This window comes from Coturnix japonica, chromosome 6 (assembly GCF_001577835.2).
Source record: "Coturnix japonica isolate 7356 chromosome 6, Coturnix japonica 2.1, whole genome shotgun sequence".
Lineage (NCBI taxonomy): Eukaryota > Metazoa > Chordata > Aves > Galliformes > Phasianidae > Coturnix > Coturnix japonica.
In genome coordinates, this window is record NC_029521.1 from 14,598,316 (window position 1) to 14,626,015 (window position 27,700).

The 27,700-nt window shown below is 43.6% G+C and overlaps 1 protein-coding gene across 15 annotated transcripts in view; it reads right to left on the reverse strand.

The window, feature by feature from the left end:
- Positions 1–6,581: 6,581 nt before the first annotated feature.
- PAX2 (paired box 2) overlaps positions 6,582–27,700 on the reverse strand; it is an 81,271-nt gene continuing 60,152 nt past the window's right edge. For 5 of the 15 annotated variants that reach the window (XM_015866832.2, XM_015866829.2, XM_015866833.2 and 2 more), the window contains 4 exons: positions 21,089–21,298; positions 17,256–17,357; positions 11,298–11,384; positions 6,582–10,007 (listed from right to left, as the gene is read on the reverse strand). In XM_015866832.2, coding sequence (XP_015722318.1) covers positions 9,886–10,007; positions 11,298–11,384; positions 17,256–17,357; positions 21,089–21,298 — 521 coding nt within the window. In that variant the 3' untranslated portion in view covers positions 6,582–9,885. Of the gene's footprint in view, positions 10,027–11,297; positions 11,385–17,255; positions 17,358–21,088; positions 21,299–27,700 lie in introns of those variants that run through there. The other 10 variants (XM_015866842.2, XM_015866834.2, XM_015866830.2 and 7 more) reach the window with 5 other exon arrangements.

A 27,700-nucleotide genomic window follows, 5' to 3' on the forward strand; every position in this document is an offset into this window, starting at 1 on the left:
CTCTCCTCGCTGAGCAGAGCGGTGGGAACACAGTCCCTGCACATCACTGCAGAGGGTGCAGGGTGTGGTTTGTGCAGCAGCTTTGGGTTGGCCTCAGGATATGTCCCCTCCTCTTCTGTGGCTTTATGGCTCATTCCCCAGGAAGTCAGCACATCATTATTCACACTCTTGCTTTATCCTTTTGACCGCTATAAAACCCACAGTACATAGGAATACAAAGTTTTTACTAAATATGTGGGGGGAAAATGGCCAAAACAAAAGGTGATGCTGGTTCCTCGCCTCTCACCAGAGCCATGAGGACAGAGCCAAGCTGCAGATCTATTGCTGAGCTCCCCCTTCCTTCTCCTCCTGGCCCAGCCCAGCCCCCAGGAAGGGCTCAGCGCCCCGTGAACGGTGTCCCCCTGAGCGCGGTGCGGAGCCGGAGGAGTGACAGGTGCCTCCTGATATGCCTAAATGAGAAGAGCCAATCGGAGCAGCCTGCCCAGCTTTTGTTGTCATCTGGCTTTGCTCATGAAATATGAGTTTGATTGACAGATGCATCAAGGTTCACAGTTTATTGGTTTTTGCAAAAGAGCCAGATCTGCCAATTTAGACAGGGGAGTGACACAAAACTTTCCATCTAAATGGACTAATTTTACCACAGGGAATTCCCAGGCAGAGCGCGCCAAGGCAGGCGCAGTCCTGTTTTATTTTTTAACAAGGACTGAATGACAAATATAAACGACAGTTCTGGGCTGACGGAACATCAGCATTTGACACTTCACAGGGGAGCGGTGAAATAAACAATAGGCAGAGAAATTGAATTAGAATCAGATGAGAGTCAGCTAGAGGGGGAGAGGAGGGCCTGATTCTCTACCAGATCATTTATAAAAGAGCAAACTGAATACTAAGTAGGTATAACATGCTCACATCCTGGTTTATTAGCAAATTTAACCTGCTAGTGTGTTGCACTTGTGTGATGTAAATGAATCAGTGGATGAAGGTGGGTGGTAGGGGAGAGCAGTGCACAGGGGTGGCAGTGTATGGGGGGTTCCGTTTGTGGTGCTTCAAACTCCCATGTTAACGGTACTCCATGTTACTTACAGACAGCACAGAGTTACAGGGAGGGAAGTATGACAAGTTCATACAGTTTCTCTCCTGTTGCCACAGTGCTCTCAGAGTTACGTCTGCTCTGCCTGTGTTCTTGTAGTTGGTAACTTTTGGGTGCTGAACTTTGCAGCTTTAGCTCAATTCTTTTGCTGCTATTTATTTTTTTTCTGTAGCTCTTTTCAATTTAAAACAGGCAATCTTTGACATTTAAGAATGATAATTCTATACACAATCAGTCTGGGGCTTCTGAGTGCAGACTGTTTCTGCTTGAGATAAAAGGTTGTCTCAGCTGCTAGCGCAAGCAAGCTATTATCCTATTTCTACTCAGCTTTAGCAGGAGATAGGATACATAAACTTTCCCAGTGGGTTAGGCAGCTAGTTTGTTAGCTAGGCATTGCTGGGAGAAATTTGGATTCCTGGCTTTTATGTCATGCTCTGAGATTTGAAGCGTGTCTGGAGAAGTGATTTTCAATCTTTTTCAATTAGCGAACAGTAAGAACAAAAAGCCATCAGTAGAAGAATAGCTGCCAGTATAGGGAATCTAGATCCACAAGCTCACTACTCCCATCTACATTAAAAGTGGTTTCTGTAAAAGCAAACCAAAGTTTTAAAAAAAAAACAATTTAGAAGTACTGATCTTGATATTGGAGAAAGAGGCTTGAAAGTAAGGGGCTTTGGGTCGACTCGCTGCTTAAGGGTGATTCAGCTGTCCCATGTAAGCCTGAGAAGTGCTGGCATGGCTGGTACCTTATGGGTGGGCACTGCAGCTCAAGCAGGTGCCAGGTGAGGTCTGCAGATGGGCTGTGTGCTGGCAAGGCTTCCACTGTGGAAAAATGCTGCTGCCTTCTGCAAACAGCAGCACAGAGCTGTGTGGAATTTCACACTGCTCAGTCTTATACCCTTCGGGTTTTCTGTGTAGGTTTTGAGTGTCTTCTCTTCGTAAGTGTTCAACAGGGTGTGTTTGAAATTGGTCTCAGGTTGGAAGTCATGATGTTTGTGATATTTCATTGTCAGTGTGTCTCTTAAAGCGGAATGATTCGTTTTCTTCTGAACAGGCAGAGAGGCAAAACCAGGGTGTTTCTGATGTAAGGAGTTTGTTTTGGAAAAAGACAGTTTCAAAGTGAAGCCATCTTTGTTACATTTCTCATTTCATTTCATTTGTTACATTTCATTTGTTCATTTATATACGTGTACATTCGTTTATATAAAACATTTTTGTGTTATATGCAAATCACATCATTTCCAATCAGTCTTGTGATTTTGCATGGACTTGGTTTGCAGTTTTTGAGTACTAGGAGCTGTCAATACAGGCTCCAATGAACTTCATTTGCTTCACTGCAGATACCTCCTGAATCACTGAAATTAACTGTATTGAGGATACTCTGAGCTTTTTCTTCTTCTAAAGCAGTCAAATGTTGATGTACAGCCTGTTTACTATGTATATCTTTATCAATGGCTACTTGCTCAGTGTCCTCATCTTCCCTAAATATGGATAAAAGCATCAGTGTGTTGATTTGCTGGATGGTAATTTTCAGGATTTTTTTTCCTTTTTAAAACAGAAGTGTTGTGTTTGCTGTTCTCCCCTCTGCCGTTTCCCCAGGTGTTTCAAGCTCTCTGGGACAGGCTGTGTGTGATCCAGTAAATTCATCCACCAACCCACTCAGTGTCTTTAGGTGTGTACCATCTAGGTAGGCTGCTGGCACTGTGAATGCTTACACGTTCCAAATGCTTTCTTTGTTTACGCCTCACTAAGGATTTTATTTTTTGAAGAGAATTGTTAAAATCTCAGAATGTTCAACCTGTACTTTTAGTTACAAAATGTGTATTTTTTCTTGGTATTGCATAGTCTCTTAGAACATAATTTTCCTTCCTCGTAGACAGAATGGCGATCTTTGTAGTTTTATCACACCATGCTTTCACACTGAGATTGCCTGTTGATTATGGGAGAACGTCCATGGTTTATGGGCCAGTTTGCGTCGATTATTAAAGGAGCATAAGGCAAGTTGGAGTTGCAGAAGTAGTTCTTTTGTGCAAGTATTGTTTTTGGAAGATATATAAATTCTTGGAACTTGTGAAAGTTTTGCAATAGTACAGCTACCTATTATGGAGCCTTATACAGAAACCTCAGGGTGCAATTTTCTGGGTTGTATTCAGTGGGATTTCAAATGTTTACTTCTCAATCTTTCTTCTAATGCTGTTTTACCACAATGACTTTTGAAAAGCCTGTTTGCTTTCTTCTGGTGCACGTGTGTGCTTCTTTACCATTCGTCTCTGACAGTGAGCACACATCAGTAAATTCCACTCAGTTTAACACCCAGGATGCTTTCCCTGGGGAGGTGGTTGAATTCCCCAGGGAGGTGGTTGAATCGCCATCCCTGGTTGTGTTTAAGAGCCGTTTGGATGTGGTACTCAGGGATATGATTTAGTGTAGCGTTTTTAGAGTTAGGGTACTGGTTAGCCTGCGGTTGGACTTGATGATCTTCAAGGTCTTTTCTAACCTGGGTAATTCTATGATTCTATGTTGTATGTTAGTCCACTGTTGGATTCAAGTCACCTCGGCTTAGGTAGAGAAAGGCGCAATCCTGGCATGTGGGAGATTTCAGATTTGGAGCCTGCTCTGGGTCCGCCTACTTAGAGGGTGAGCCCTGCAAGGCAGGCTCCCTGCTTCTAGAGAGCTGCCAGGCAGTTTTACTGCGGTGTTGTGAAAATTGAATTGCTTTTACAGACTGTTTGGATTTCCACAAATTGACTTTCACTTATGGAAAATGCCCTGCTGGAAGATTTTCAGCCCATTCTATTAATATTGAAAGGGAAAGTATAAACTGAAAGAATAGGAAATGTTTTAACTGTCTGCTGAGCGAAAGCTTTGTGCAAGCATTTGATTTCCTGACAGCGTTCCTGCACAGGTTTCCTTGTGGTACAGACACAGCAGCAGAAAATCTGCCCCTCTCACTTTCGTGAGCTGTTGTGAAAATATTTGTAAATGACTGGGAACTGGAGAATTGATTTAGCCCAGCCTGACTCCTTGCTACATTTTTACTCCGCCTCTATGACCTTAAACTGCGCTCAACTTCCTGGAGAATTAATGCTTGACTGAGGAAAAATCGAGCGAATACCTCATTACTGGGTGTGTTTACAGCATACCTTAATATAACGTCTAGCTCTCTGTTAGGTGAATGACGAGTAGTTTGGAGAATGGGTTATTAATGACTTTGCATTTGGCTTTGCCTTACACTGACCAAGATAGAAGTTCAGCAAGAGCAAGCTCTAACAAAGTGTTGGGCTGGAGGGATGCTTCTAATGGAGCTAAAAATGGGGCAGCAGAGGAAGGGAAGTGAGACCCGAGAGGTGCTGATCACTCGTCTGAGATGTCATAGGCAGGCAGAGCAGGTATTGCTCATCCCAAAGTGGGATGTGGGGAAAAAGGTACAGAGTGGCAGAGGGCGTTGGATTATCCCACGTCATGACATGGTGGCTACCCTGCAGCACTCTGATTTCTGAGCTACTGGGGGACACCGGATGTGTTATGGATCAGTGGGGATCAGTTCAGTGAGATCAATATCAGATGGAGTCCTGCTGGCAATAAACTGGAGTGGGATGTGGGTGGGGGCTCGGAAGCTGGCTTGTGTTGGGAGGGTTTGCATTCATGCGCAGTGCCTTGTCACGAGGTGTGTTGTTGACATGGTGCCTGAAGGGTGCTATTTGTGGCAAACATAACATCCTGGAGACCTCAAGGGAATCTGCTGGAGAGAGAGGAGTGCTGAGGGAATGAGAGAGAGGGGGGAGGAGAAACAAGCTGGGAGCCACCAAAATGACATACAAAAAAAAAAAAAAAGTTTTTATTTTTCATGTGCACAAAAAGAGAAAAGAGTTGAGCAGAACTGAAGTGTTGAGGAAAAGCCAAAAGAGGCTGCAACAGCCCAGAATGGAAATAACCCTGCACCTGGCACTGGTCCTCTCCATGGGCTCATGCCTTGATCAAACTGGAGAGCATCAGCAGAGCTGCATAAGGTTGGATCTGCATTCAGTTCTCTAATTGCTGTTGTTTGTTCCCTCCTTCCTGCTTTGCAAGTTGCCACTGTGTTGGACCCAGCCAAGGAGCACAACACAGTATGTGTGGGGTCCTCTAGAAGCCCCCATTCTGTCAGACCCCAAGGGCAGCTATAATTCTCTTCTGAGAGACCTGCTTTTCCTTAGGGAAGAAAGGGGTTTTGTTTCCAGCAGTTCAGTAAACCAAGAAATGTCTTTAGGAAAATGTCGATGTACATTAATCTATAAAGTAGAGAAACAGGTGCAGGTGTTTTTTTTTGTTTTGTTTTCCTTTTGAGGTTTGTTTGTCAGCCTCGTGTTCATGTGTTCAGTTCTGAAGTTGTGTTCTGAATGTGACCCATCATTGCTGGTGGTCACAGAGCATGCAGATGTGGCCCCATTTCCACACGTTGCGACTTTACCTCCCACCCCAGGTTTTAACAGATCCGCCCTGTGTGACCCTTCCAGCTTCTTGCCCCACATCCTGCTGGGCCAAAAGGACATGAAAGTTTCAGAGAACAGGACTCAAAAGTGCTGTTCAGTTTTTAATAGCGTGGTCCCTGTTCCTCCCAGTGACATGGCATTTGAGAACTTATGAGATTCCTCCCCCTCAAAGAAAATAAAACCAAAACAAAAGACCCAAACAAAACTATTACAGGAGAAGATGCAGTTGCACAGCATTTCTGCTTGGTCCATTAGATAAAGCAACCATAGCAGAAGAGCTAAGAATGATGTGAAAGAAATGAAGGGAGAGCTATAGAAGAAGAATAAAGAAAGGAAGGGCTATTTGTGAGAAAAATAAAGAGAGAGAAATGTAATGGAAATGTTCATTATTATTCAGAATAATACTTAGCACTTTGATAGAATTTTCATTCCAGGATCTTAAAGTGCTGAGCTGGTGCTAATTAATTCAGCTGCACCATACCTCTGTGGACTGGGAACTACTGTTATCCCCATTTTACAGAAGACTGGAGTTGAGGCATAGGGGAGAAATTGGACTTGACAAAGGTTCTCTGGGCCAGGTGGAGAACTGGGGAGTCTGAACTCCCAGATACCTACTCCCATACCAGAGATACTGATCTGGATAGAAGATCACCCTGGGAATGAGAAACAGTAAAAGAGAGAGACAGAAGTGAATTAGAGTATGAGAAAGAAATGAGAGAAAGGGAGGAGACAGCAGAATGGAGGAGAGAGATGCGAGTCATAGACTTCACTGGCTTTGCATAGCAATTTCTTTCCTCCAATTTTTTTTTTTTTTCTTTTGTTCCTCTAAAACTTTTAAAATAACAATGAGAAAGAATCAGTTTATAATAAAGCAACTGTTGGCCAGTTGGGGAAGGGGTCCTTCCAAGGTTTGGCTGTTCCTTCAGGTTCTGGATTTGTGCTGTGCTTTATTGAACACAGTGTTTTGTTTTCAGTGAGCACAACAAGACTTGCACAGTACAGACAGAGTGTTCCTTATCTACAGGATGAGACGAGGCTGTTTTAATAACTACCATGATGAAGATGGAGATGAACTTATATACAAGAGGAATTGCCTTCACATTACACACATTATCTTCCTACAAAGCAGCAATTGTTTTTGCAAATAACATAATATTAAATAATTGGTAAATTTTTGCGTTTCCTGCATAGTCCAGTCTAATGGAATCTATATGAATATTGATGGTTTTCTTCCGCATAATATCACCACATAAATCCCTGTGTCAGCTACTAGACTTTAGCTATAATACTGCTTTACAATGCATCCACCGACTGTAAATCAAAACAATCAACACAAGAAACTCTTTGGCAAATGTAATTCAGTACATTCGCATGGGGGTCTACAGATGGTGGTGGAAGAGGATTAGACTGCCCAGTCCTTTGCATAATTCTGCTTTCCTTTTGATTTTCCTGATCAAACTACTTGCACTTAGGTACTTTCCAAACCAACCCAACGCCTGGTGGAAGTCCTCTTTTATCGGCAGAGTTGCACCAATGGTGAATTTGTCCCTCTGAGGGTCAGATCAAACCAGCCATGGGTAAGCCAACCAAATCCAGCTTTCGTGACCTATCTCATGTCTCATGTTCGGCGAAATACCTTTATGAAAAAGAGCATTTCTGAGCTGCTAGCTTCAATTAAGGTGGCCCCTGGGCTGCAGGTTGCTAAACATGAGGTGTAACCATTTCCTTTTCTTGAGCCTCCTCAGGGAAGTTCTAGTGGTCAGTACTGGGATGTGTACTGCTCATGGCCCTGAGCATGGGTAGGGCAAGGGCTGTACTGAGGGACTTAAAGTGGGACTATGGAACAGGGTCCAGCATCTGTCTGGTGTCTGTGGAGGAAAACAAGGAGTGGTACATTTTTTGACATTACTCTGATTTTTGCTTCTCATGTAGAATAAAATGAGATGATGGGCCAAATTGTGGTCTCAGTGACAGTGAAACAACTTTTCTATTTGCAGCAGGTTACTCAGAGGTTAGGTGTGCAGAATAACAATTTAAATAGTAGATCAGAAAGTAACCTCTTTGACTTTATTCTGTACAGGAACAGATTGTAGCTCTTTATCTTCTATGTAAACACCCCCCTCCCCCCCATACCCTTTTCAATTGGGCATTCCGTTAAAGAAGACACAGACCTATAATCAGCTAGAGCCATGCAAGGGCTACAAGTGTTAGGTGAAAGGGGCCTTCGGGATCAACACAGCCGTTTAGTGATGGTGGCTTTCATACATACAAGTTAAACTTGAAAACAGAAGGCTGAGTCCACAGCCACATCTCAGTGGCTGGGAACTTTGGATTTCATACATAATGTTGGCTATACGGACTATACCATTTGCTTTTATGCCCTTTGAGGTTTCGATTCTCAATCCTGTCTTTGTCCATGGACAGTAGCCTATTCGTTTTATCAGAAATCTCTCTAAAACAACAAGGATCTGCTTTGGCAGACTTGATGCCCTGGGGACAGGCTATAGCTGCCTTCATGTTTTCTTTGAGTATTTTTTAAGAAGTGTCAGTGCAAGGAACAGTTTATGAGTTTGCTGACAATACAGGAGTAATAAGCATTTCTATTGACAGCCTTTTGCAGAACAGTGTTTGCTAGTCACTTGGGAGCCAAAAAGAGCAGAAAATCCCTAGAGAATCATCAGGTGAGCATTTGGGATAAAGGGTAAATATTAGGGTGCACAATATAGGGCTGAATATGAAAAGATGATGATGCATGTTGGGACTGGCTGGAAGGTTGTGGACATATGGATTTGAATGTAGGCCCATAAATTATCAGGAGTATGAGCAGATGGACTGGAAATTGCAGAGGGGCATGTATTGCAAGACTGCAGTGGTTGGGAAATTAGGTGTTGGATGCAGATAATGAGGCTGTTGTCACCAGGCTATAGGGATCTGGAGAATGGGTGCTGGACATATGTAAAACTGTGAAACTGGGCTGTGGGTGAATGGACGTAGGCATGGGTTACGGGGATTAGGGTTAAAGGAGAGGAGCCTAAGGGCTAGGGAACCAAGCAATAATCCCAGCCAATCCTGAATTTGTCCATCTCAGTCTCAGCTGTCCGGAGGGCAATTAGATGGGCCCACGTGAAGCCCCGCACTTTCCTTTCCACCACAAAGCGCAGTTAGAGTGCAGCTGGGCTTGTTTTCTTTGTTTGCCAACCAGTGACATGGAAAACATTTGTTGACTCAGAGAGCTTTTTGTCGACTGATGTGTTTGGTAACTTTGTCAGATGTGACTTGTCCACACTGCTCCCCAGAGACAGGATTTGGGGAAGGGGGAAGGAGGAGGAGGAGGCGACAGGGGTGGAGCTGGTATCCAATCCTCTCCAATACCACCATCCCATTGTAGTGCAAAACAGAAAGGAAACAAAACCCAAGAGTGAAAGAGAAGCGTCAAGCGTCAGAGGAACTGGTCTGCCATTCGGGTGGCGGGGAGGGGTGAGACTTGGAGTTTTATTTTTGTAGGGTTTTTTAATTATTATTTTATGGGATTTTTTTGTTGTTGTTGTTGTTTTTTGTTTGCTTGGGTTTTTTTTAGAAAATTGGGGATTTGTTTTTTTTTGTTGCTTTTTTTTTTTTTCCTTTTTACAGACCTTCATGACAAAGCATAAAAACACAGTTATATTTATATATCTATTTATATATTTCTTCATTTCGTCGGTTGGTTTGTAATTGTTGCTCCATCCTCCTGTCTGAGCTGATTGTGTGTCACAGAAGTTGTGGGTGTGAGTGAGGTTCAGCCCAGCTCTGGCCTCAAGGGCACCGCGCAGGGCGCAGCCAGCGCCAGGAGCCATGCCGGGGGGTGGGATGAGGTGCGTGGGGAGTAACAGAAAGTCACTTGGTCCTTCTCTTGTTTGCCAGATGGGCAGGGCTTAGTGCCACCATCTCTGCTGTAGCCAGGCTGTTCCTTCCATCCTGGGAAACAGGGTGATGGTCACAGACAGGTTACGCATTCTGAAGAGTTCACCACAGAGGAGCGTATCTTTGGGGATCAGTGTTTTGTGAGCAGCTGTCTCCCTGCTTCCCCCTGCCCATACCGCTCCCAGGAGAACGGGGTCCCACAAGGCAATGGCTGCCAGTTCCCCTCAAGTCTTGGGAGTGCAGGAGGTCGAGCTGTGCCGAGGTGCTGTGGAAGGCTCCTGAGGTGCCTCAGGGTGCAGGGGGATGCAGGGAGAACGGGGTTCTCAGTCTGGCATGGTGAGCGCTCGGAGTGGTGGAGAGGGAGGTGCGCATCGTGGAGGCACGGCGAGGCTCTCTTCACCTTCCCAGGGGCGGAGGGATGGGTCAGACAGGTACAATATGGAGGCCTAAGCTGTCACCCTGCAGTTTCATGTGGTTTCCATGGTAGCTAGTGGCGGTCATAGGCAGCGGCAGCAGTGGGAGGTGCGGAGCCCCGGGATGTGGCACTATAATAATAAGGGGAACCTGAAAGTTAACACAGGAGAAGAATGGACTGGTTGAAAGGACAAACAGTAAAAAAATAAAAAATAAAACAAAGAAAAGAAACGAACGAGAACTAAAAACAAAATAAAAGGAAACGAGGAAAAGGAAAGGGAGCAAAAGAAAGAACCTTGGAGACTTGGCTGTGGCAGGGGTCAGTGAGAGGCAGTCAGCGGAGGCTGGCCAAGGTCATGCTTCAAAGAAAAGAGGTTACCAAGGCCCCTGGATGTGGAGACCCTCTGTAGGAAGGTGCTTTTGGACCATCTGACCATCAGTGAGGAGCTGAGAGGGAGGCATCAAGCACTGAACAGAAATACCCCGTTCTTGGTTGAGTGCACCAAGGGGGTGCTCAGCATATGCTGAGTGTGTCTGGTAAGGTATGGTGGGCCAGTTTTAAAGGGAGGAGGGGAAAGGGAACAAAATTACTTTGTCTAATACTTGGGATTTTCATCACACATGGGATGAAAGCTCTCTAGACAGTTATTGAATGTATGTTAAATAGTGATCGATTATTAAGATTGCATTTACTGAGGTTTAACAGCACTGGAATAAAATGTGCATCTATTATCCAGTTGTTAAACCTCTGTAAATGTGTAGTTAATAATCACAGCTGATTTATTTTACATATAATAAATATCCTCCGGTTTTCTTGCAAAGAGATGTTGTATTAGAAGATCCGATGAGAATTTTTTTCCCCTCTGCAAAAAGACCTGACTTTTTCTGGTCATATTAGAGTCACTACAGATGGATATATTCCTGCAAGGAAAACCTACTGGCAATTAGAGATGCAGTGCTGAAGGCTGTCTCCCATTCTAGACAGTGTTCCATCTGGTCTTACAAGAACTCCCACTGAATATCCAGGTCTCCAGCAAAGGCCTCTGGGGTTAGCTTGGGAGAGGAGTAAAAGCTCATCTGGGTTTTTGATTGGACCTTGAGTGGACGTTAATTGCAGCTGGAGAGAGTAGCAGAACTTGAATTTAGCTTCTGATCTGGTCTGGGTTAAACTGTGGATGTAGCCCAAGAGGACAGACCTGAGCAGGAATTCTGAATGATCTCAAGAAAGAACTGGCTTCAGAACCAATGCATGAGATCTATATACCCATCTAGACACTGGACTAGAGAGTGGGGGAAAAGACCCTTCCCCTGGCCAAGTACTTGAAAGCCCTTTTCAGAAACAAACAAACAAAGAAAAGAAAACAAAGAGACAAACAGAAGGAGCACGGAGCTGGGGGGTGCGGTGGCAAAGAGGTACTCACTTAGTAATGCAGGGTTGCTGAACCGCCAGGCCTCATTGTAGGTTGTGTACTGAGGGTGGCTGTAGGGATTCCCTGAGAACTCGCTCCCTGCAAGAAATCAAGGAAGTTGTGAAATACAGTTAAGAATGAAGATTTATGTCTGCTGTTTCATCAAGCCTGTGCTCATGTTGAATCCATATACCATCAGAAAAACTAGTGTATGTAGCTTCTTTGCCCAGCTGGGGCCGTGCCCTTCAGGTCATTGTAGGTTTTGTGCACTCTGTGTGCAGTGTTGCTTATCTGTACAATTAAAAATCAAGAGATTGACCTCAGAAGGAAGAAATTAGTTGAAAACAATATATTTCAAAAATACAAATAATATATGAACTGGTTTGTTTTTCTTGGCCTTCTGATTTCTCGTTCTCAGGTTGCAGAATGAATACATATACAAACTTTTTCTATATCAGCTTTCTTTTAAATAGAATCTGTGTCAAGAAATGGGATGGGAGCTTTAAGGGATGCAAGTCTCTCAGTAAACTGAGAATTAGCAGGGCTGTTGCTGTCAGTGCTTATGGCTAAGTTTTGTCTTTGGGGTACTGAGGGTACAGAAGCATATTGGTTGAGCTTGTTGCTGGAGCTGTTCTGAGGGGAGGGTAGGATTAAATATAAAACAAAATAGAAAACACATGAATCACTCTTTCTTTCTTGTTCTTTGACTATGTTAGTCATAAAAGTGATTCAGAGACCTGCGTTTATGACTAATCAGTGAGTTACAGAGAAATACTCTTTGTATTTCAGTTCCAGAAAAGAAATTTCTGGTGGTTGCCACATTAGGTGCTATCTTGAATCTGGAAGACAAGCTGGGCTATAGATCCCTCATCACATTTGGCAAATGAGGCCCAGCCCACACTAGCTGTGAACTTTATGGTCTAATAAGACTCTGAACCAAGATTTGAACATTGTAGTCTTCTTAAACATTTTATCATGTATAAGGAGCTGGATCTCTTTATTTTATAGATGTCTGTGCAGGGCTACAGGAATTGTGTTTGGGAACTGAGTAGGCGTGGTTCTGCTTTCTGAATAAAGAAATCTCCAATAACTTAAACAAACAAACAAACCAAAAACCTATGATTCTGTTAAGAAAAAAAAAATTCCTTATCTGACTCAATTTGATGCAGTGGGTGACATCTGAAAGGCATTGTGTGCTCACAAGGCAATGAGTGCACAGCATGACGTAGCTTCTGGTCTGCTCCAAAGGGTGTGTGGAGAACAAAGAAGTATTGGGAGAGCAGCTGGGGTCCCTGCTACATGCCATGGAACATGAAAAGGAGGCAGTGCAAGATGCGCTGGATGCCCGTGTTGCAATTACCAAAGAAACATCAATTAATTATACTGTAATCTCTGCAAATCTCCCTTCACAGGAGAGTTAAAGCAAAAAAATGTGCATTCTCAGATGGTAGAAGTGAAGACTGTTGAAGCTGGTGTATTTGCAGTGATTTAAACTCATGGAGGATCTGTCCCGCTGGGTCCTTTAAAGGTGCTCAGAACAATAACCAAAGTAGCAAGTGTGTGTTTCAAAACCAACTACCATCCAAAGCTCCTTTACAGTAGTTTTTAGTTTCAGCATAAAAATGTATTTCATATGACAGGCCTTAAGAAACATTGTTTTAGTGACAATAACTCAGCATGTTTCCATATCTAGAAACATTCTGCACTGAAAATCTGAACAGGTAGCTGGGAAGGAATAGGTGAAGCCTTTTCTTGTGACTAAGATGCCCTGGAGTAGGATACAAAGGCAAAAAGCAATGCGCAGTCCAGGCTTACCTCTACCACTAAGCATTTGTGGGGTATGGTTGGATGAATTTGACCTCAAAGAAGGGGGAAAAAAAACCAACACAGATGAGAATTACTGCTTTGAAATGCCTCACATAGAGTTAACTTCTCCACATCAAGAAGTTCTGATGTTTCAAGGTTTCTGTCTCACCTTCTTCCTAGTTGTCACCCTAAACTGTTTATAGCATTCCTAAAGCACAGGTTAAGTAGAGGAGAAAGAGCCCCAGCTATGGAGAGCCAGGGAGGAGAGAGGGCAGCCACTGGAAACAGTGTTTATTGACGAGGAGTGAAAGCATGCATGCAGCAGGATAATGAGCTTTTGAGCTCAACTGTGACCAAGAGGAACTGAGCTATTGCCTTCCCCGATCACTAATGAAACAAGTGTAATTTCCTCATCAACATTGGATTCTGTTTAACGACTCCCTGCCGTTGCCATCACCAGCCCTCTGCAGGCTCTGTGCTGCACTATGTAAACTGCAGTTCCTTTCAGAGAATGCTCACTTCACCAAAACTGTTTGCAGAAACTTGATGGCCTTTCTGGGAAAGTGGAAGAAGTGAGGCAGGGATCAAAGTGCTCTTGTTGCCTTTGCAGGAAGCACTTCTCAGATGCACAGATTTCATCCTTCTCTGAGTGACTAACCCCTGCTTTTGCAGGTGTACATTTCCAGTATTACTGAGTAATTACTGAGTAACTTGAAACAGTGGGCAACTGCAAATGCAGGACATGTATCTTGCCACATCATGTGTGTAGACCTCTGAGATACTGGCATGCATGACTGACCATGCTGCATGGATGTACAGCTGATGGAGACAAACTCTTCTCTAGGCTACATAAAGAGAACACTACTGAAGGGCTGTCATGGGTTGAACAGAAAAGCTATAGTTGGCACTGGTCAATCTTTTCAGTAACTGCTTCCTGCTGGAAAATGCTGTCTCATCGAAATGGAAATGTTTTGCATGAGCTTGTCAACTCAGTGGAGTTTTGGAAGGAAAAGTTCTGAAATGATTGCAAATTGAAACAAAGCTTTATATTTCGACTTCCTTGTTTTGTTTCATTTTGCCTTTCTCATCTCATTTAATTTCCTTTCAACTCTTCTATTATTTTAATATGCCCTGACATCTAGAACATGTTGTCATTATTGAAATGTTTCATCCTGATGTTTGCAAATTGAACAATTTCAAGATTCTGAGTCCTCATTCCAATGCAAGATGAAAACAAATGTCAAAAAATCTGAATTTTGCATGAGTTGGAAATTCTGCTTTCTGGCCAGGTTCTGCTTTTAGCTTAGAGCCTTTATTTAGGGAAAATAGAGCTTCTTTCTCACATTCACTTATAGCTGGACAATGATGTTTGTTTTCCTGTCAGTGTTTTCCTTAAAGATAATCCCTTGCTTCATATTTCTGATATGCCTAAAGCTCTGGCTCTTGGTCTTTTTGGCCCATAGGCACATAGCAAACCACTGGTGATGTGCAGCTTTGTTTTCCCTTTTCAGCATGGACGCTTAGCAGCAAGCACAGAGGATCGATCTCATGAGGCCCATATTCTGTGTAGTCTGCACTCTGGGAACCTTTACTAGCGGTATTTCTTGGTATCTGTATTTAAATCTTGGTACGTTCAGTCTTCTAATACAGAAACTATGAGGCATGAAGTGAGCCTAGCAGGTGGCGTTTTCAGAACAAATGAGGGAGGTAGTTTTCACACAACACTCCGTTAAGCTACAGAACTTTTTGCCATAGGCTGCTACAGACATTAAAGGCTTATATTGGTTCAAGAGGCACCGCTTAAGATTGTGGAGATAAATTCTGTCCAGAGTGTTTAGTATTAAACAGGAAGATACTAACTGCCTTAGAAAGTCTCTGAGCTGCAACTCATTGGAGGCAGAGAGATCTTTCGAGAAAGAGCTGATACTGGCTTGCTTTACTCTTACACTCTTCCCAGGATTCACTTTTGGTCTCTGACAGAGAGCACTGGCTGAAGATACCTGCAGTGTGACCCATTAAAGCTGATCTGATGTCCCTCCCCAGGAAACCTCTTTATCTCCAGCTTGTTGGCTCCCGTCACATAAGAAGACAGGAACAGAAGGGCTGCCAGGCTGGGGCTGACCAGTGGGGCCTGACCAGCACAGCCAGGACTCAGTGCTATGTAGGAAGATGCAGTAACTAATGTAGGATGCCTGAGCAGGCCACAGGAAGACTTTCTATGACTGAATCTGGGCATCATTTCTAATGTAAAGATGTCTGTTAGACTTGAATTATAATCTCTTTGGAGTATAACTCAACTTTCTTCTTCATCATTCTATTCCTAGTGCTTTGATTTTGGTGGGGTTTTTTTGTTTCAGTATCTCTGTGTTTCTAGAGACGCTCTTGTCTTACGCTAATTAACCTCTGCAACAAATCTCCTGTTCTTGGATAAATGATCCCTGTGATTAGCAGTCTCAAGATCTTTGTCCCAGTTTAGGCGTCAGAATCATTCTTGTATTGAGGGTGTTAAAATTACATAGCAGACACTGAACATGAGATCCTGTGTGTTAAAAGTTGAGAAGAGCCTGTGGTTTAGAAATAAGTATTCAAAGAGTCATCTGTTTTTAGTGCTACCAATAACTTCTGTGTGGCATGACCTATGAACTATGACTGACAGGTATGTTGTAAACTGAATCTGATTACTGTTACTGACTGCTTCTTAAAATTGATTTGTATCATCATAGTGCTCCTCTGATTCTGGAGCCAAGTGGAGTTTAAACCATCTCTCTGAAAAACTCAGTGTAGAAGAGGATGCCCTGAGTTTTGCAAACACTGCAACAGCCCAAAAATTCAGCAGTCATCTATACTGAGGGACTGAAGTGAGGGTTATAAAGGGTACCCATTCACTGTCTTTGCCTGATGTGGAGGTTACAGCATAGTCCAAGAGATTTTTATATGCCTTAGGATCACAAGCAGTAGGTATATTGCTAGCTGTGGAATGTGACCATAGGTATTAACCAGTACTTTGTGATATATAAGCAGTGATTTGTCATTTAAAGGCGTTAAGGCTGACCTACAACATTCCCTGTTGGTGATATTTTCACTGATTAACTGTGCTCTGCAGCATGTGCTTGTTTAGCTGGCTATTTCAAGGTTTGGATGAGGGTTAAATTAGACTCACAAACCCTGGAAATCATTTTGCAGTGATCTAAAAGCTTTCTATAATCAGCTTTCTGCTGCTACACCTCACAGTTGCTGTCTGAATCATTCCTCTGGTAGCAGAGGTTGCAGAACAGACTCTACCAGCTCATTAGCTATTGCAGCTCCCATAAGCAGAAATCAGTGGCAGATGAAGTCTTGAGTCCTGAGCTACTGTGGCTGAGAAATGAAAATCCTGCCTCTTCATTTATCTACTTGGGCTAGCTGTCATCTGAGAATTGGGGAGTAGTGACTGTGGGAAAACCTTCTCAATTTTTCAAGGGTAAATGATCCCTTGATCTCCCCATACCCTGGGCAGTATTACTCAAGACATTTGCCAAAAGAGGGTATTTCTTGCAAGGATTTGGGTGGCAAAGGAACACTTTGCCTTGCAGTGTAGGATTAGGTAGACAGTTTCTTGAGCTGGAGGCACTGTCATATAAATGGGAAGTGGGTAAGCTGCTGGCTGTTGAAAGTGAATAGTTAGTTTCTCCTGAAATGCTGTTAATCATTGCTGAGCTCTTAGCTAGTTCAGGCTGTGGACAGTAGGTCTTCAAAAACTGCAGGTCTTAAATTACCATTGACGGTCTGCAGTTTGAAGCCCTGCCTTTAGACAGACGTAAGTTGTTACCCCAAGTTAGTGAACAGCTGAATATCCCAAGCCACGAGCAGTACATAATAATCTGCACGGATCATTGAAATATAATTACATTAGTTAATGAATACTAAGGTTAATTAATTACCAATTAATTGGCACAGGTTATAGATAGCTAGTTGCCCATAGCAGCAGTGAATCAGTTACCAGGGGAAAGACATACATTGCAGAATGGGTGGTGAGCTACTTTGGTTATAGGCACCTGGCATATTCTTTGTGAAAAGAATAGACTTCAGTGGTGGCATAGCAATAACAAAGCCAACTGTGAAAGCTGTTACACTGCTGGTATACTGTTCAAACACTCATGAACCATTACTGAATTCTGGACTTACCAGGAACCATTCCTGCCAGAGTTGAGGTTGGGTAGCTGCCTTGTCCAGTTGGGGGAACATGGGGTGGGTAGCCAGGCAAGGTAGTGCTTGCCATATCACGACCTGAAAAAGGAAAGAATTGGAACAGGGGATCAGAAGAGATAGGATCATTCGATATTGATTTGATGTCAACGTTTTGTCCCACCATCATTTGACCAGCAGTTTGTTGGGCAAGTGCTGTGCAGCCTGCGGCATGTATGTGCTGACCTTCCACTGAAAATTCTGGGGAAAGACTGTGGCACTTTTGATCTTAGGCTGTAAGGTTGAATATTAAAACTTAGCACTGTGAGGCTCAAAAGAATTTGTTTACACTGTCATTTTTTTTTAGCCCATTGGAAATGTTGGATCTGTTTTAGCTAAATCAAAATGGCCCTAAGCTTAATGGAGAATGGCAGCACATTAATTGCCAGAGTAGCTGAGGTCCCTTCTATAAGCTGTCGATGCAGTTCCAAAAACGTGGTGATGTTGCCTAAGGGCATGATCGATGTGTAAGGCACTAGAAAGGGATCCAAGTGTTTTCTGTGCCTGTCTCTGTTCCTATCTCTTGCCGTTCACCTGCTGATGCTTTTAGGCAAGTCACTTCACCTGTCTGTGCTTCTTTTTATGCTGCAAACTCTTTGGTGCAAGGGCAGGTTCCCAGTACATTTGCACAGTGCTTTCTGTGAGATCAGTACTTGTTGGACACCTTCCAGGTGCTGGTGTAATATATAATAATGGAATCGTGCAAATTAATTTGAGTCTCACTTCATTTTTATCACAGATACAAGATTTTGTGAATTGTTCTCCAAGTCTTGGTATCTTTTCTCCCACAACGATGTAGAAAGGGGTGTGGGCCAAGTGGATGATTGTAGTTTATTTTTCATCTCTTAGGAAGTGCAGCTGGAGGCTCCTTGGTTGATGCCAGAGGCATTTCCTCATTTGGACTGGTTAGCCTGAAAATGGTCCAGCCAGAAGGGCATTTTGCTGTTAGTGCTTATTGCATTTAAATGAATTGAAATCATCTCAGAAGCTGCTGGGAGTTTCAAGCCAAAACCAAAAAGAAAAAAGAAAAAAAAAAAAAGGGGGGGGGGGGGGAGGGTGCGCTAAATAAATTAAGATAATCTTTCTCCTGCAGCTGCTGGGAGATTTACAGCTCAACCTCCAGTGTTGTCCATTGAGATCTCAACCTTTTCCAGCCATCCAAAGCCTTTCATGTGCCCTATGTACCCTGGGTGAGCTGTAGCTCACCAAGAAGTTTGTGCCATTTGTTGCTCCTTTCTGAAGTGATGCCTTTACTGTCTATTCTTAGAGAGCTGGAGTCTGATTTAGCTTTGGAAGTGTGACAGCTTAAGGATGTCCCACTCACAACACTGCAATCACTGGAATTGTGCTGTGATGTGTGATTGGAAGAATAAGAATTGCTTTAGCTTGACTAGGGCAGAACAGTGAGTGGTAAGCAGACCCTGGAACAAGCATGGATGTTGTCAGGGGTGTCAGAAATAAGTAACAGTTACATGGCAGAGTGAAAACAAAGTCAAGGTGGAGAATTACCCCTGGGGGAGGAAATTTCTTCAGCATTAGGTGGGCTAAAGCAGTGTCATTGCTTTTGTAGATGTTGACTAAAGATTGCTGAGCTGATTTGCTCACAGAAAAAGAAAAGTAAGTTCTTTCTCCCTGAAGAGATTCCTGAGCCACAGCTGACATTCCTCACTCACTTTGTCTAAGATAATGGCCACAGAACTGCTAGACAGAGATCGAACTGTTTTCCAGCCACTCCCCAATACTGATAAAAATAAATATATAATGCTTTGAGGATTTATATTCTACACTCTTCTACTCTTTTATCACCACTGATGCTTTGGTGATTTGTAGTTGCACCTTAAGCAGTATGACTAACACCTACTAAGTGCAGTTCTTTTTTTCTCACATTATTTTAAGGGAAGAAAATGTTGTGCTTCAAATTCATGTATTTTTGGTTTTCTATATTCACTAGTCTGAGATGTAATGGCAGGTGATGAGTGAGAAAACAGTGTCACCGAGAAGTTAGAGAGAACATTATGTAGTAACAGGCATAATTAATTCATTTTGACACTTCCATTCAGGTGGGAATCCATACACACTCACTCTGCTACCCAATCTGTGCACATACGCCCCTGTGTTTTTATTCAGATGTGAGCTTACAGAGGCTGGTATTCAAAATGCAGTGTGGAAGATTTGCTGGGAAGTGATCACCTGTCAAAATCCCAGTCTTGAAGATAACAAACAAGTACAGTATCACTGACGCGAGTAAGAGTCCTGCAGAGGGACTCTTAACTACTGTGATATAGAAACGACCCCTTCCATTGCCTCCTCCCATTACTAGCAGGTAAACAAGATCATTAAATTCTTGTACTGGAGGGTTATGGCAAAACTAGCATTTGTCCTGCTTCATAGCATGCTTCCAGTTCTAGTCACCTTTCTTTCTCCTAGAGCCTTCTGAATGAGAACTGCATCTTCATCACCCTGCCTTTCTTTGAGCTTTTGAACACTTTCTTCCAAGTCTAATTCTCCATAAAGGTCCTAAGGCAAGTTCCTCTCCTGAAACACAGTGCCTCCTAGCTTAGAGGGTGGTCATATATGACAGCATCCCCATTGAAGCGCATTGTTGGAGTGAATCTGTCAGTATAAGCCCTGGCTTAAAGGAATACCTGGAGCTTAGGGGCTTTTATTGGCTGCAGTAAGATTTGGACAGTGCTATGAACATAAAATTCTTTTCTGTAGTTGCTTGCTACTGTCCTACAGGGAGGTTTGGAAATGCAGATGTCATCTAAGATGACAAAGGCAGGATGTTAGGTCAAAAGAGAAAAAATGATAGGAACATGAAAGCGACAGAGGTAATATATGTTTCTTGAGCACTGTGGAACTGTGGTCTGCATTCTGAAGAACTTGCCCAAATTAAGTTCTGTGGCAGTGGAATGACAACACTCTCAGTTGTCACCTGAAAAGATTGTCACTATTTCATCCAAACCACCTCTGAGCGTCTGCAGCAATGACACTTCAGTCACATCACACAGGAACTCCCCTTGTACCCACCTTAAACTCTGCTCTCCTTCCTGCCCTCCAGCCTGCTGCTCCTAAGTGCTCCATTTTTGCTACCTGCTTCTGTCCTTCTCTTGAAGGCCACCACCACAGTTCTCTATGCACTTGGCTGTAAGACTTCAGAGTCTCTAACCATCCCTTTCTGGTCATGACATTCAGACCATGCCTTTTGACTGCCTGGTCTGTCACGTGAAGGTGCCAGTGAAGCAGCTGCCTCAGTGCAGCTCACGGTGTAGCTGGGGCATTGCTCACCTATAGACTGCATGCTGCTCTCACTTGGTAGATTTCACAAACCATGCTGAACAACCATGCTAGCAGTCTCAGGGCTGGCTAACTTAGTCAAGCTTCAGTCATCTACCTTAGGCTAGTGCACAGAAGCCTTGCTGGGCCCACTGTACACAGGGGCGTTATGGTTATGGAGACAATGCAGGATTTTGCTGTACAAATATTTCCCTACTAAGCCCCAAACCCATCCAGGTGGGACACCCAGTCACTTTTATGCTGTTACAGCTTTTTTTCCCCCATTTTATTCTGCAAAAATGAAGGACAGGCATGAAATCTCCCTGTGACTCTCCATGGAGCTGAGAACACATGCTGCATACACAGAACCAGAACACCATTGCTCTGCTTCCCACTTGCACTCAAAGAGCTTGCAGCATTGACTGGTCTCCCCGTCAGGTGAAACTGACCCCCTTGCCTGCAGCATCCCCACTGAGTTTGTGGCCAAGGCCGGTTACCTGCTATCAGAGGCTGGCTGCTGGACTGCCCAAAGTGGGCACCATGGTGAAGGAAGGCACTGTAGCAAGGCGTGGACGCATCGTCTGAAAGGGTCATGTGGAAGGGCTGAAGCTCAGCCTGCCCAGAGCCGACCGGCGTGGTGGGGGTGAAAGGGGTGAGAGAGGCTCCATGAGGCTCTTGCTTTATACTGAGGGGAGAGGAGAGGTTTTCTGTGGTAGGGTAAGGGATGGACACAGACAGACAAAGGGAACAGGGGGAGGAAGAGGAGGGTGGGAAGGGAGGAGAGGAAGAACAAAATGGGTAAATGAAAATGAAGTGGTTAAAATCTACAGGGAAATTAATTTAAAAACAAAAATAAAAATAAAAAAGGTTAGGAGTAGATCAGAGGAGCCAGTGCTGAGACAACAGCAGTAAATGCACCCGGGGGCTAGGCTCTGACTGCAGTGATGCCTCTGCAGGGCAGCAGGGTATGAGAAAATGGAGTGCGGTGGCGGATGGGAGGAATGGGATGCAGGGAAGTGTGGGAGGGAACATGCAGGAGAGGGAGGACAGGAAGAAGCATAGGGTTGGGAAGGAGAAGAATGCTCTGAAGCTTCTGTGCTCCCTTTCCTGCTGCTTTCTCGTGCTCACATGACGATGCTATGCTCACACAGTTTGGCCCAGGGAATTATACCCCTTTGTCTCTTCAAACCCAAGGTAATCTTCCTCAGGAGAGCAGCATGGTTATGAGCATCTGTTAAAGAGTATGCTCGGTGTAATGGCCAAAGCTTGTCAAGTCAGGATCCTTAAAAGCTTTGACTGAAGAGGTGCAGCTGAAGTTTGCAGTGGTTAAAATGAAAACCTGAGCTGTGTCATTAAATAGGTATATAAATAGATAAATAATCAATTGATCTTTTTTACAGTGGCATGCACTCAGTACTGTCTCTGGTAGTTCCCAAAGTACAATGTTGCCAGACAGATAGGCTGATGAACAGATACGTTGGAGGAGAGAAAATGTGGGAAACTTATTCAAGATCTCATTTTCTTTTGTGCAGACTTGCACAAGCACAATAGATACAGCTTTGAAGTTGTTTCCTAACTGAGCTCCCAGGTAACAGGTCTGGGAATTGTAGAACTCTGTGACCTAAAGCATGATACTGCACTGTTGGGTCAGCAGCAATGGAGTCCTGTATTTAAACACCTGAGAGAGAAGCATGGATGACATGCTCACATGTGGTCCAAATCATCTCACAAATCAACCACCCTCAGGTAAACAAAGCCAATTAATAAAAGCCATCTCTCTGCCATGATGGTAAGTGTTGCCAATGGTATATGTTAGTTGTGGTGGTTTTGAACTATACAGAGATACAAATCAGACACATCATAAATCTGGCCTCATTAAAGTAGAACTGGCTTTAGCTGACTCTAGGCACGTTATTGTGAGGCTGCAGTGCTCACCTAAACAATTAAGGGCTGGGCAGTTTCTGTCTGTGAATGCTGTTTATCCTGAGGCATTTGTTTCCAAAGGTTTGTTACCTAGCAAAACTGATCATTTTCCATCTGTGTTCTCCTCCAAGTGCCTCTAACCTGGATGGCCAGCAAAGATCCGTGAGCTGTGGGACTCCTTTGCAGGAAAGACATATGGTCATGGGTCAGTTGACTGGGAATCAATTCTGGCCAAAAGATGTATAATTCCCGTTTGCTTAGATTATGTATGGGAAGCTTCTGGTATGCTCAGTGGGGACTGTTGTTTCTTCTCCCTCTTTGCCATTGGAAGTTCTGTTGGACAAGGAACTTTTCTTAGGGATGTGATGAGCAGAAGCTGGAGTCTATGGTAATTATTATGCAGTTAATTAGTGTCATCAGAGTAAGCAGCACATCAGCTTCCAGGCACTGCTTTTTACTATTGGATACTGTCCTAGAGTCCCGTGAGTGAGTTCTTGTAAGCCAGTGCCCAGCCAGTAGAAGGATAACCCCCAAAGCTATTTCTCTTCAGGCTCTAATGTCATCAGATGGCGAGACTGTGTACAAATCTACCAATATAAACTGGGGAGCCATTGGTTCTGGACATTTTCCAGAATTTTTTTCTCTCTGCACCGTGCAGGAGACAGCAGGTGTAGGGAGCTGTTGGGGAGAAGATGGAAGCGGGAAATGTGGGTGGGCAGAAGCAAAAGGTGCTATGGGCAGAGGTTAATCCTGTTTGCGCAGCCCCTGGGCACATTGGGTTTCCTAGTGCCTCCCCTGCTTTATTTCTCTTTTAAAGCATGGAATTTTCAGCTATAATCCTTCCTAAACCGTGGCATTTTTCAGGCGCTCTGTGTAAGTGAAACCATAATCTCTGGTAAAACAGACCGCTTAAGCTGCTGTAGCATTAGGCCAATCTGATCCAGCCCCTGGATTTCCGCTCTGCCCAGCCACCACAGAGAGGATTTCAGCCTGAAAGACTTCCTAAAGCCCTCACGATGGGAACAACAGTGCCAGGCCTTGCCTTGCAAAGCTGTGCAGGGTTAAGGGACCAGAAGCTATTTGTCCCGGTGCTCTGAGGCTGTTAAAGCCCCTGTCAGGCTCACTGCAGAGATGAGCCCAGCCTTCTCTTGAACACATCAAGGCTTATGAAGAAAAATTCCTCACACCTTGCAGACGCAGCACCACTTAGTGCAGAGGGATAAAGAAGTCAAGAGCAAGATGGCAAAGAGAACTGGGACGCAGTGCTGCTGAGCACTCTCTAAGAAAAGCAGAGAGTAGAGGAGGGCGAGGTGAGACAGCAAATGTGCAACCACACCTCAGAGTTCTCCATGTCTATTTGTATGTCTGTCGTTCAGTTTCCTCTCTGCAGCTGTGTGGACATAGTTTATATCCCATGCGTTGTTACTGGTGGGTGGCAGTTATGAATTTTACCCTTCTGTTGCCCAATTCTTCACTGACTGAAAGCACCTGGATTCTGTCTGATATAACTCCCACCCCTGCTGTGCTGGAATAATTGCCCCAGCAGTGAATTATAGCTTCAAACTGTGTCAGAACAGACGAGATCAATTGATTGATCTGTCTTTCCACCTGTGAGTGACACAGTCCCATTTTTCATTTTAACCACCTCAAACTTCAGCTGCACCGATTCCGTTTTCGCTTCTGATTTTCTCCAGTCTCTATTTATTTATTTATTTATTTATTTAGTATATGGGATGGAGAACAGGGAAAGAAGCTCTGTGCTTGGCCTTCCCCATCCCAGGTTCTGCTAGGGTCTGCAAGCCAGCTCTCATTGTACTTCCAAGTCTCTCAATGTGATGGTACTGGGCAACCCAGGATATCTAACAGTGTCTTACTAGTATGGAAATGGACCTGCTCATGAGTGGGGGATGGGATGAGGTGCAGCCGCTCTCCAGGGGAGCAGAAAGCTCTTCCTGTTTCTTCTAAATGGTACACAATAGCCTTCTTTATAAGTAACAAAAAAAATATCACCCAATGTCATGGCGGGGTAAATTTGAAAGGGTCAGCAGGGTGGGGATATAGCTGGGAACATAGCAGAGGACTACATATTTTCTGCATCTCCAGCTCCTTTCTTTCTGACTATGCTTGCTGAGTTACGGCTGTTTTTCTTCCTTTCTAACCCTCTCCTCTGTTATTCTGGCGGAGAGCTAGAACCGGTGATCTCTGGCCTAAATTCCCCCTGCGAATGAAGGGATTTTGGCCAGACAGGGTGAGAGGAAGATTCACAGCTTTGGGTTCCTACTGAGACTCATCTCAGCTTTTATCGCACTCTCTGCTGCTGAAGGGAAAGAAGCAGGGGGGTTCACAGGACTAGATAAGCGGCCTGCTTTTCACTGCTGGTTTCCTGGAAGATAAGCTAGCTGCATTTAGAGCTCCTTTGCTTTGCAGTAAAGGAAGAATATCAGGACAGCACATCCCTGCAGAAGAGATGGCTTTTGCACACCTACTTCACAACACTACACACGGTCTTGTTAGTGTTTAGAGTCCTTCACCTTTTCCTTCTGTCTTTCTAGAATATTTTTATGATCTCAGTGCCTCATGCTCTTTGGAACACATACCCTTACAGCATCCCTCAGGGATCAGTTTAGTCTGTAAGGAACTTAGCACAGAGAAGGTATACACAGGGTCACACAGGAAGCCTGTGTCAAAGCTGAACCTTATCTCAGCTTGTTTTGAACCCTTTGCTTGTACCCACCACTGAAGTTTTCCATATTTACATTTCCCCTGTGCTAATAAATACATCCCTTAGAAAGGTTTCATTGTGGCAAGCAGAATGGGATGGGGCCTTCAGCATTCATAAACTGTGCACTTATCCTACAGGCTAGAGCAACTATAAGGTATGTAAAAGCTAACCTACTTCTCATTGTACATTTCTTGCCTTCTCTTTAAACTCGTACTGACCAGAGAATAAGTTTTTCACATCCGGGTTTTATTTTGTTTCTGCAAGGTCCATCCAGATTCCTATCCCAATACTTAATCTGTGGGTTGATTAAATATATGTTCAAAGAAGAAAAAAAAAAAAAGGATTGCTTTTGGATTGCTTTCCAAGCAAGTAAAAAGTGTTGACACCCCTGATGTCAAATCTTTAAATCCGTGGACCCCATTTTTAATGAAACTGAATTCTACATATCCATATTTTTCATCTGATCTAATTAATTGCTGCTCTCCATGTAATCTGACCTGCTACCTCTGGCTGTTACTTCAGAGAGAAACCGAGCTTTCATAGTCATCATACCAAGCTAAACATGGAGCTGCCAGTGTGCCTATGACCTGGACTTAATCTTTGAAACTGTTGAATACTGTTAATGTCATTCACTTGAGAACTCCACCGAAGTCAATTTTAACTACATATGTTTGCAGAGGGAACTGATAAAGGGAGATGCACTTCAAAGTCTGGGGGGAAAAACTTGTGCCTGTACAATTGGCAAACACAGGTTCACTGAGTTCATACAGTTGTCCCCGTTCTTGCATCCCAGCCCATTCAGGTGTTGCATTTACAGATTACAGACCACCTTAAGTGAAGCATGTGCTCGAGTTCCCTGGTGGGCAGGGACTTGAATGTTACATCTTAAACAAAATGCTTTTGAAATATATACTGGGAAATGTAATTGGCACAGAGCACATTATTTTTCCACACAGTTGATACAACAAATAGGTGTCTCCCCAACTTTCATCACAAGGATAGTCTGCTGATCAGAAGATAGGATAGATCTTCCTGGGGAGACCAGAGTAATCCTACCCCCACAAAGAAGGGCCAAAGGTTGCCCTAAGCTCTCCATTTCTCTTAAAGACTACAGTGGGCAATTTTAATTGTACAAGCAGCTGGCCTGGTTAAATCCAATAGAGTTGATGGAGATCAAAAGTTATTAACATCTGCTGACAGCTGTTGCTTAACTCAGATATAAAGCACAGTCTTTGCTGTCAGTGAGCAAATATCTGCATCGCAGAAATTTTCATCATAGCCAAACTTATTTGTTCCTTCGTTTAGCCTCAAAAGAAAAGGCAGAAACTGAATTGTTGGGAAGACTGTAACTATAAAGGAAGTCCCTTTTTGTCACAGCGTGTGGCAGCCTAAATGCTACCCCTTGCTAAGGAAATTGAACAGGGATTGCCAATTCACTGCTCTTGTTGTAATGCTTATGCTAATTAAGGAAGGCACTATTTCCTTCAGTCCCATCCATTTCTGGGTTCCTCAGTTCACTGTGCTTTCAGGTCCACGAGCTGCCTTCTTCAGCATCATAAAGTTATTGTTAAAGCTTCCATTGGAAGCACAGTAATAGTTCTTGTGGTTCCTGTTTTCCCTTGCTATTTCTGTCAGTTCCAGGGATCATTCATCTGATCTTCCATCACCCTCGGCCATTTGGTCTCAGGGAATAGTAGTAACACCTTTTGCCATTCCAAATTCCTTAATGTGATGAGAAGATATTATCTCTTTTTAGATATGGGAAACAGTTGATGAGATTTGGAGGCCCTGTGGACACCTACTTTTGCCACTTCTCAACTTAAATAGAGGCTTGCAGCCTCTTTGCAGAGGCAAGCAGTTACAGTGTAGAATATGGAAGTCGGTGTTGTTCCTCATCCTCCCTGTCCTTCATCTGCAGCAATTCCACGTGCTTAATTTGGCACATATCCATCCTCACAGAAAATGTCTCCTTCATTTTGATGAGGCAGGATCATAACAATCACACAGCAGCCATGTGAGTGATTATAATATCCCATTTTTGTGGCACTGGGGCACCCAGAAATGTGCCTGACAGGCTGCTTGGCTGCTGCAGCCGTGATGGTGAGCAGCAGGCTGCTGCTGGTCTGCATTTGGAGGGTTCACCATCACCAAAGCCAGTGCGTGGCCCTTGGCAGTTCATTAAATAAGTCTTGAATCAGCTCATTTGAGCTACGTGGCTCTTTTCTAAAAGGCTGAATTTTAGGATAGTAGTATATAGACATACAAAAAGTAGATAGACATACAAAATTTACAGTAAGCATGGTTATTTCATGTTTTGCTAAGTAGGTGAACTGTATCTGTGCACATTTATTTAAGCAATTATGTTGTTTAACATAATTTGTCTTTGCATATTATTATATAGGAAAATAATGAATGATGAGTCCATATTACTATTATATTAGATTATTAACTTTTTTGCTGTGTG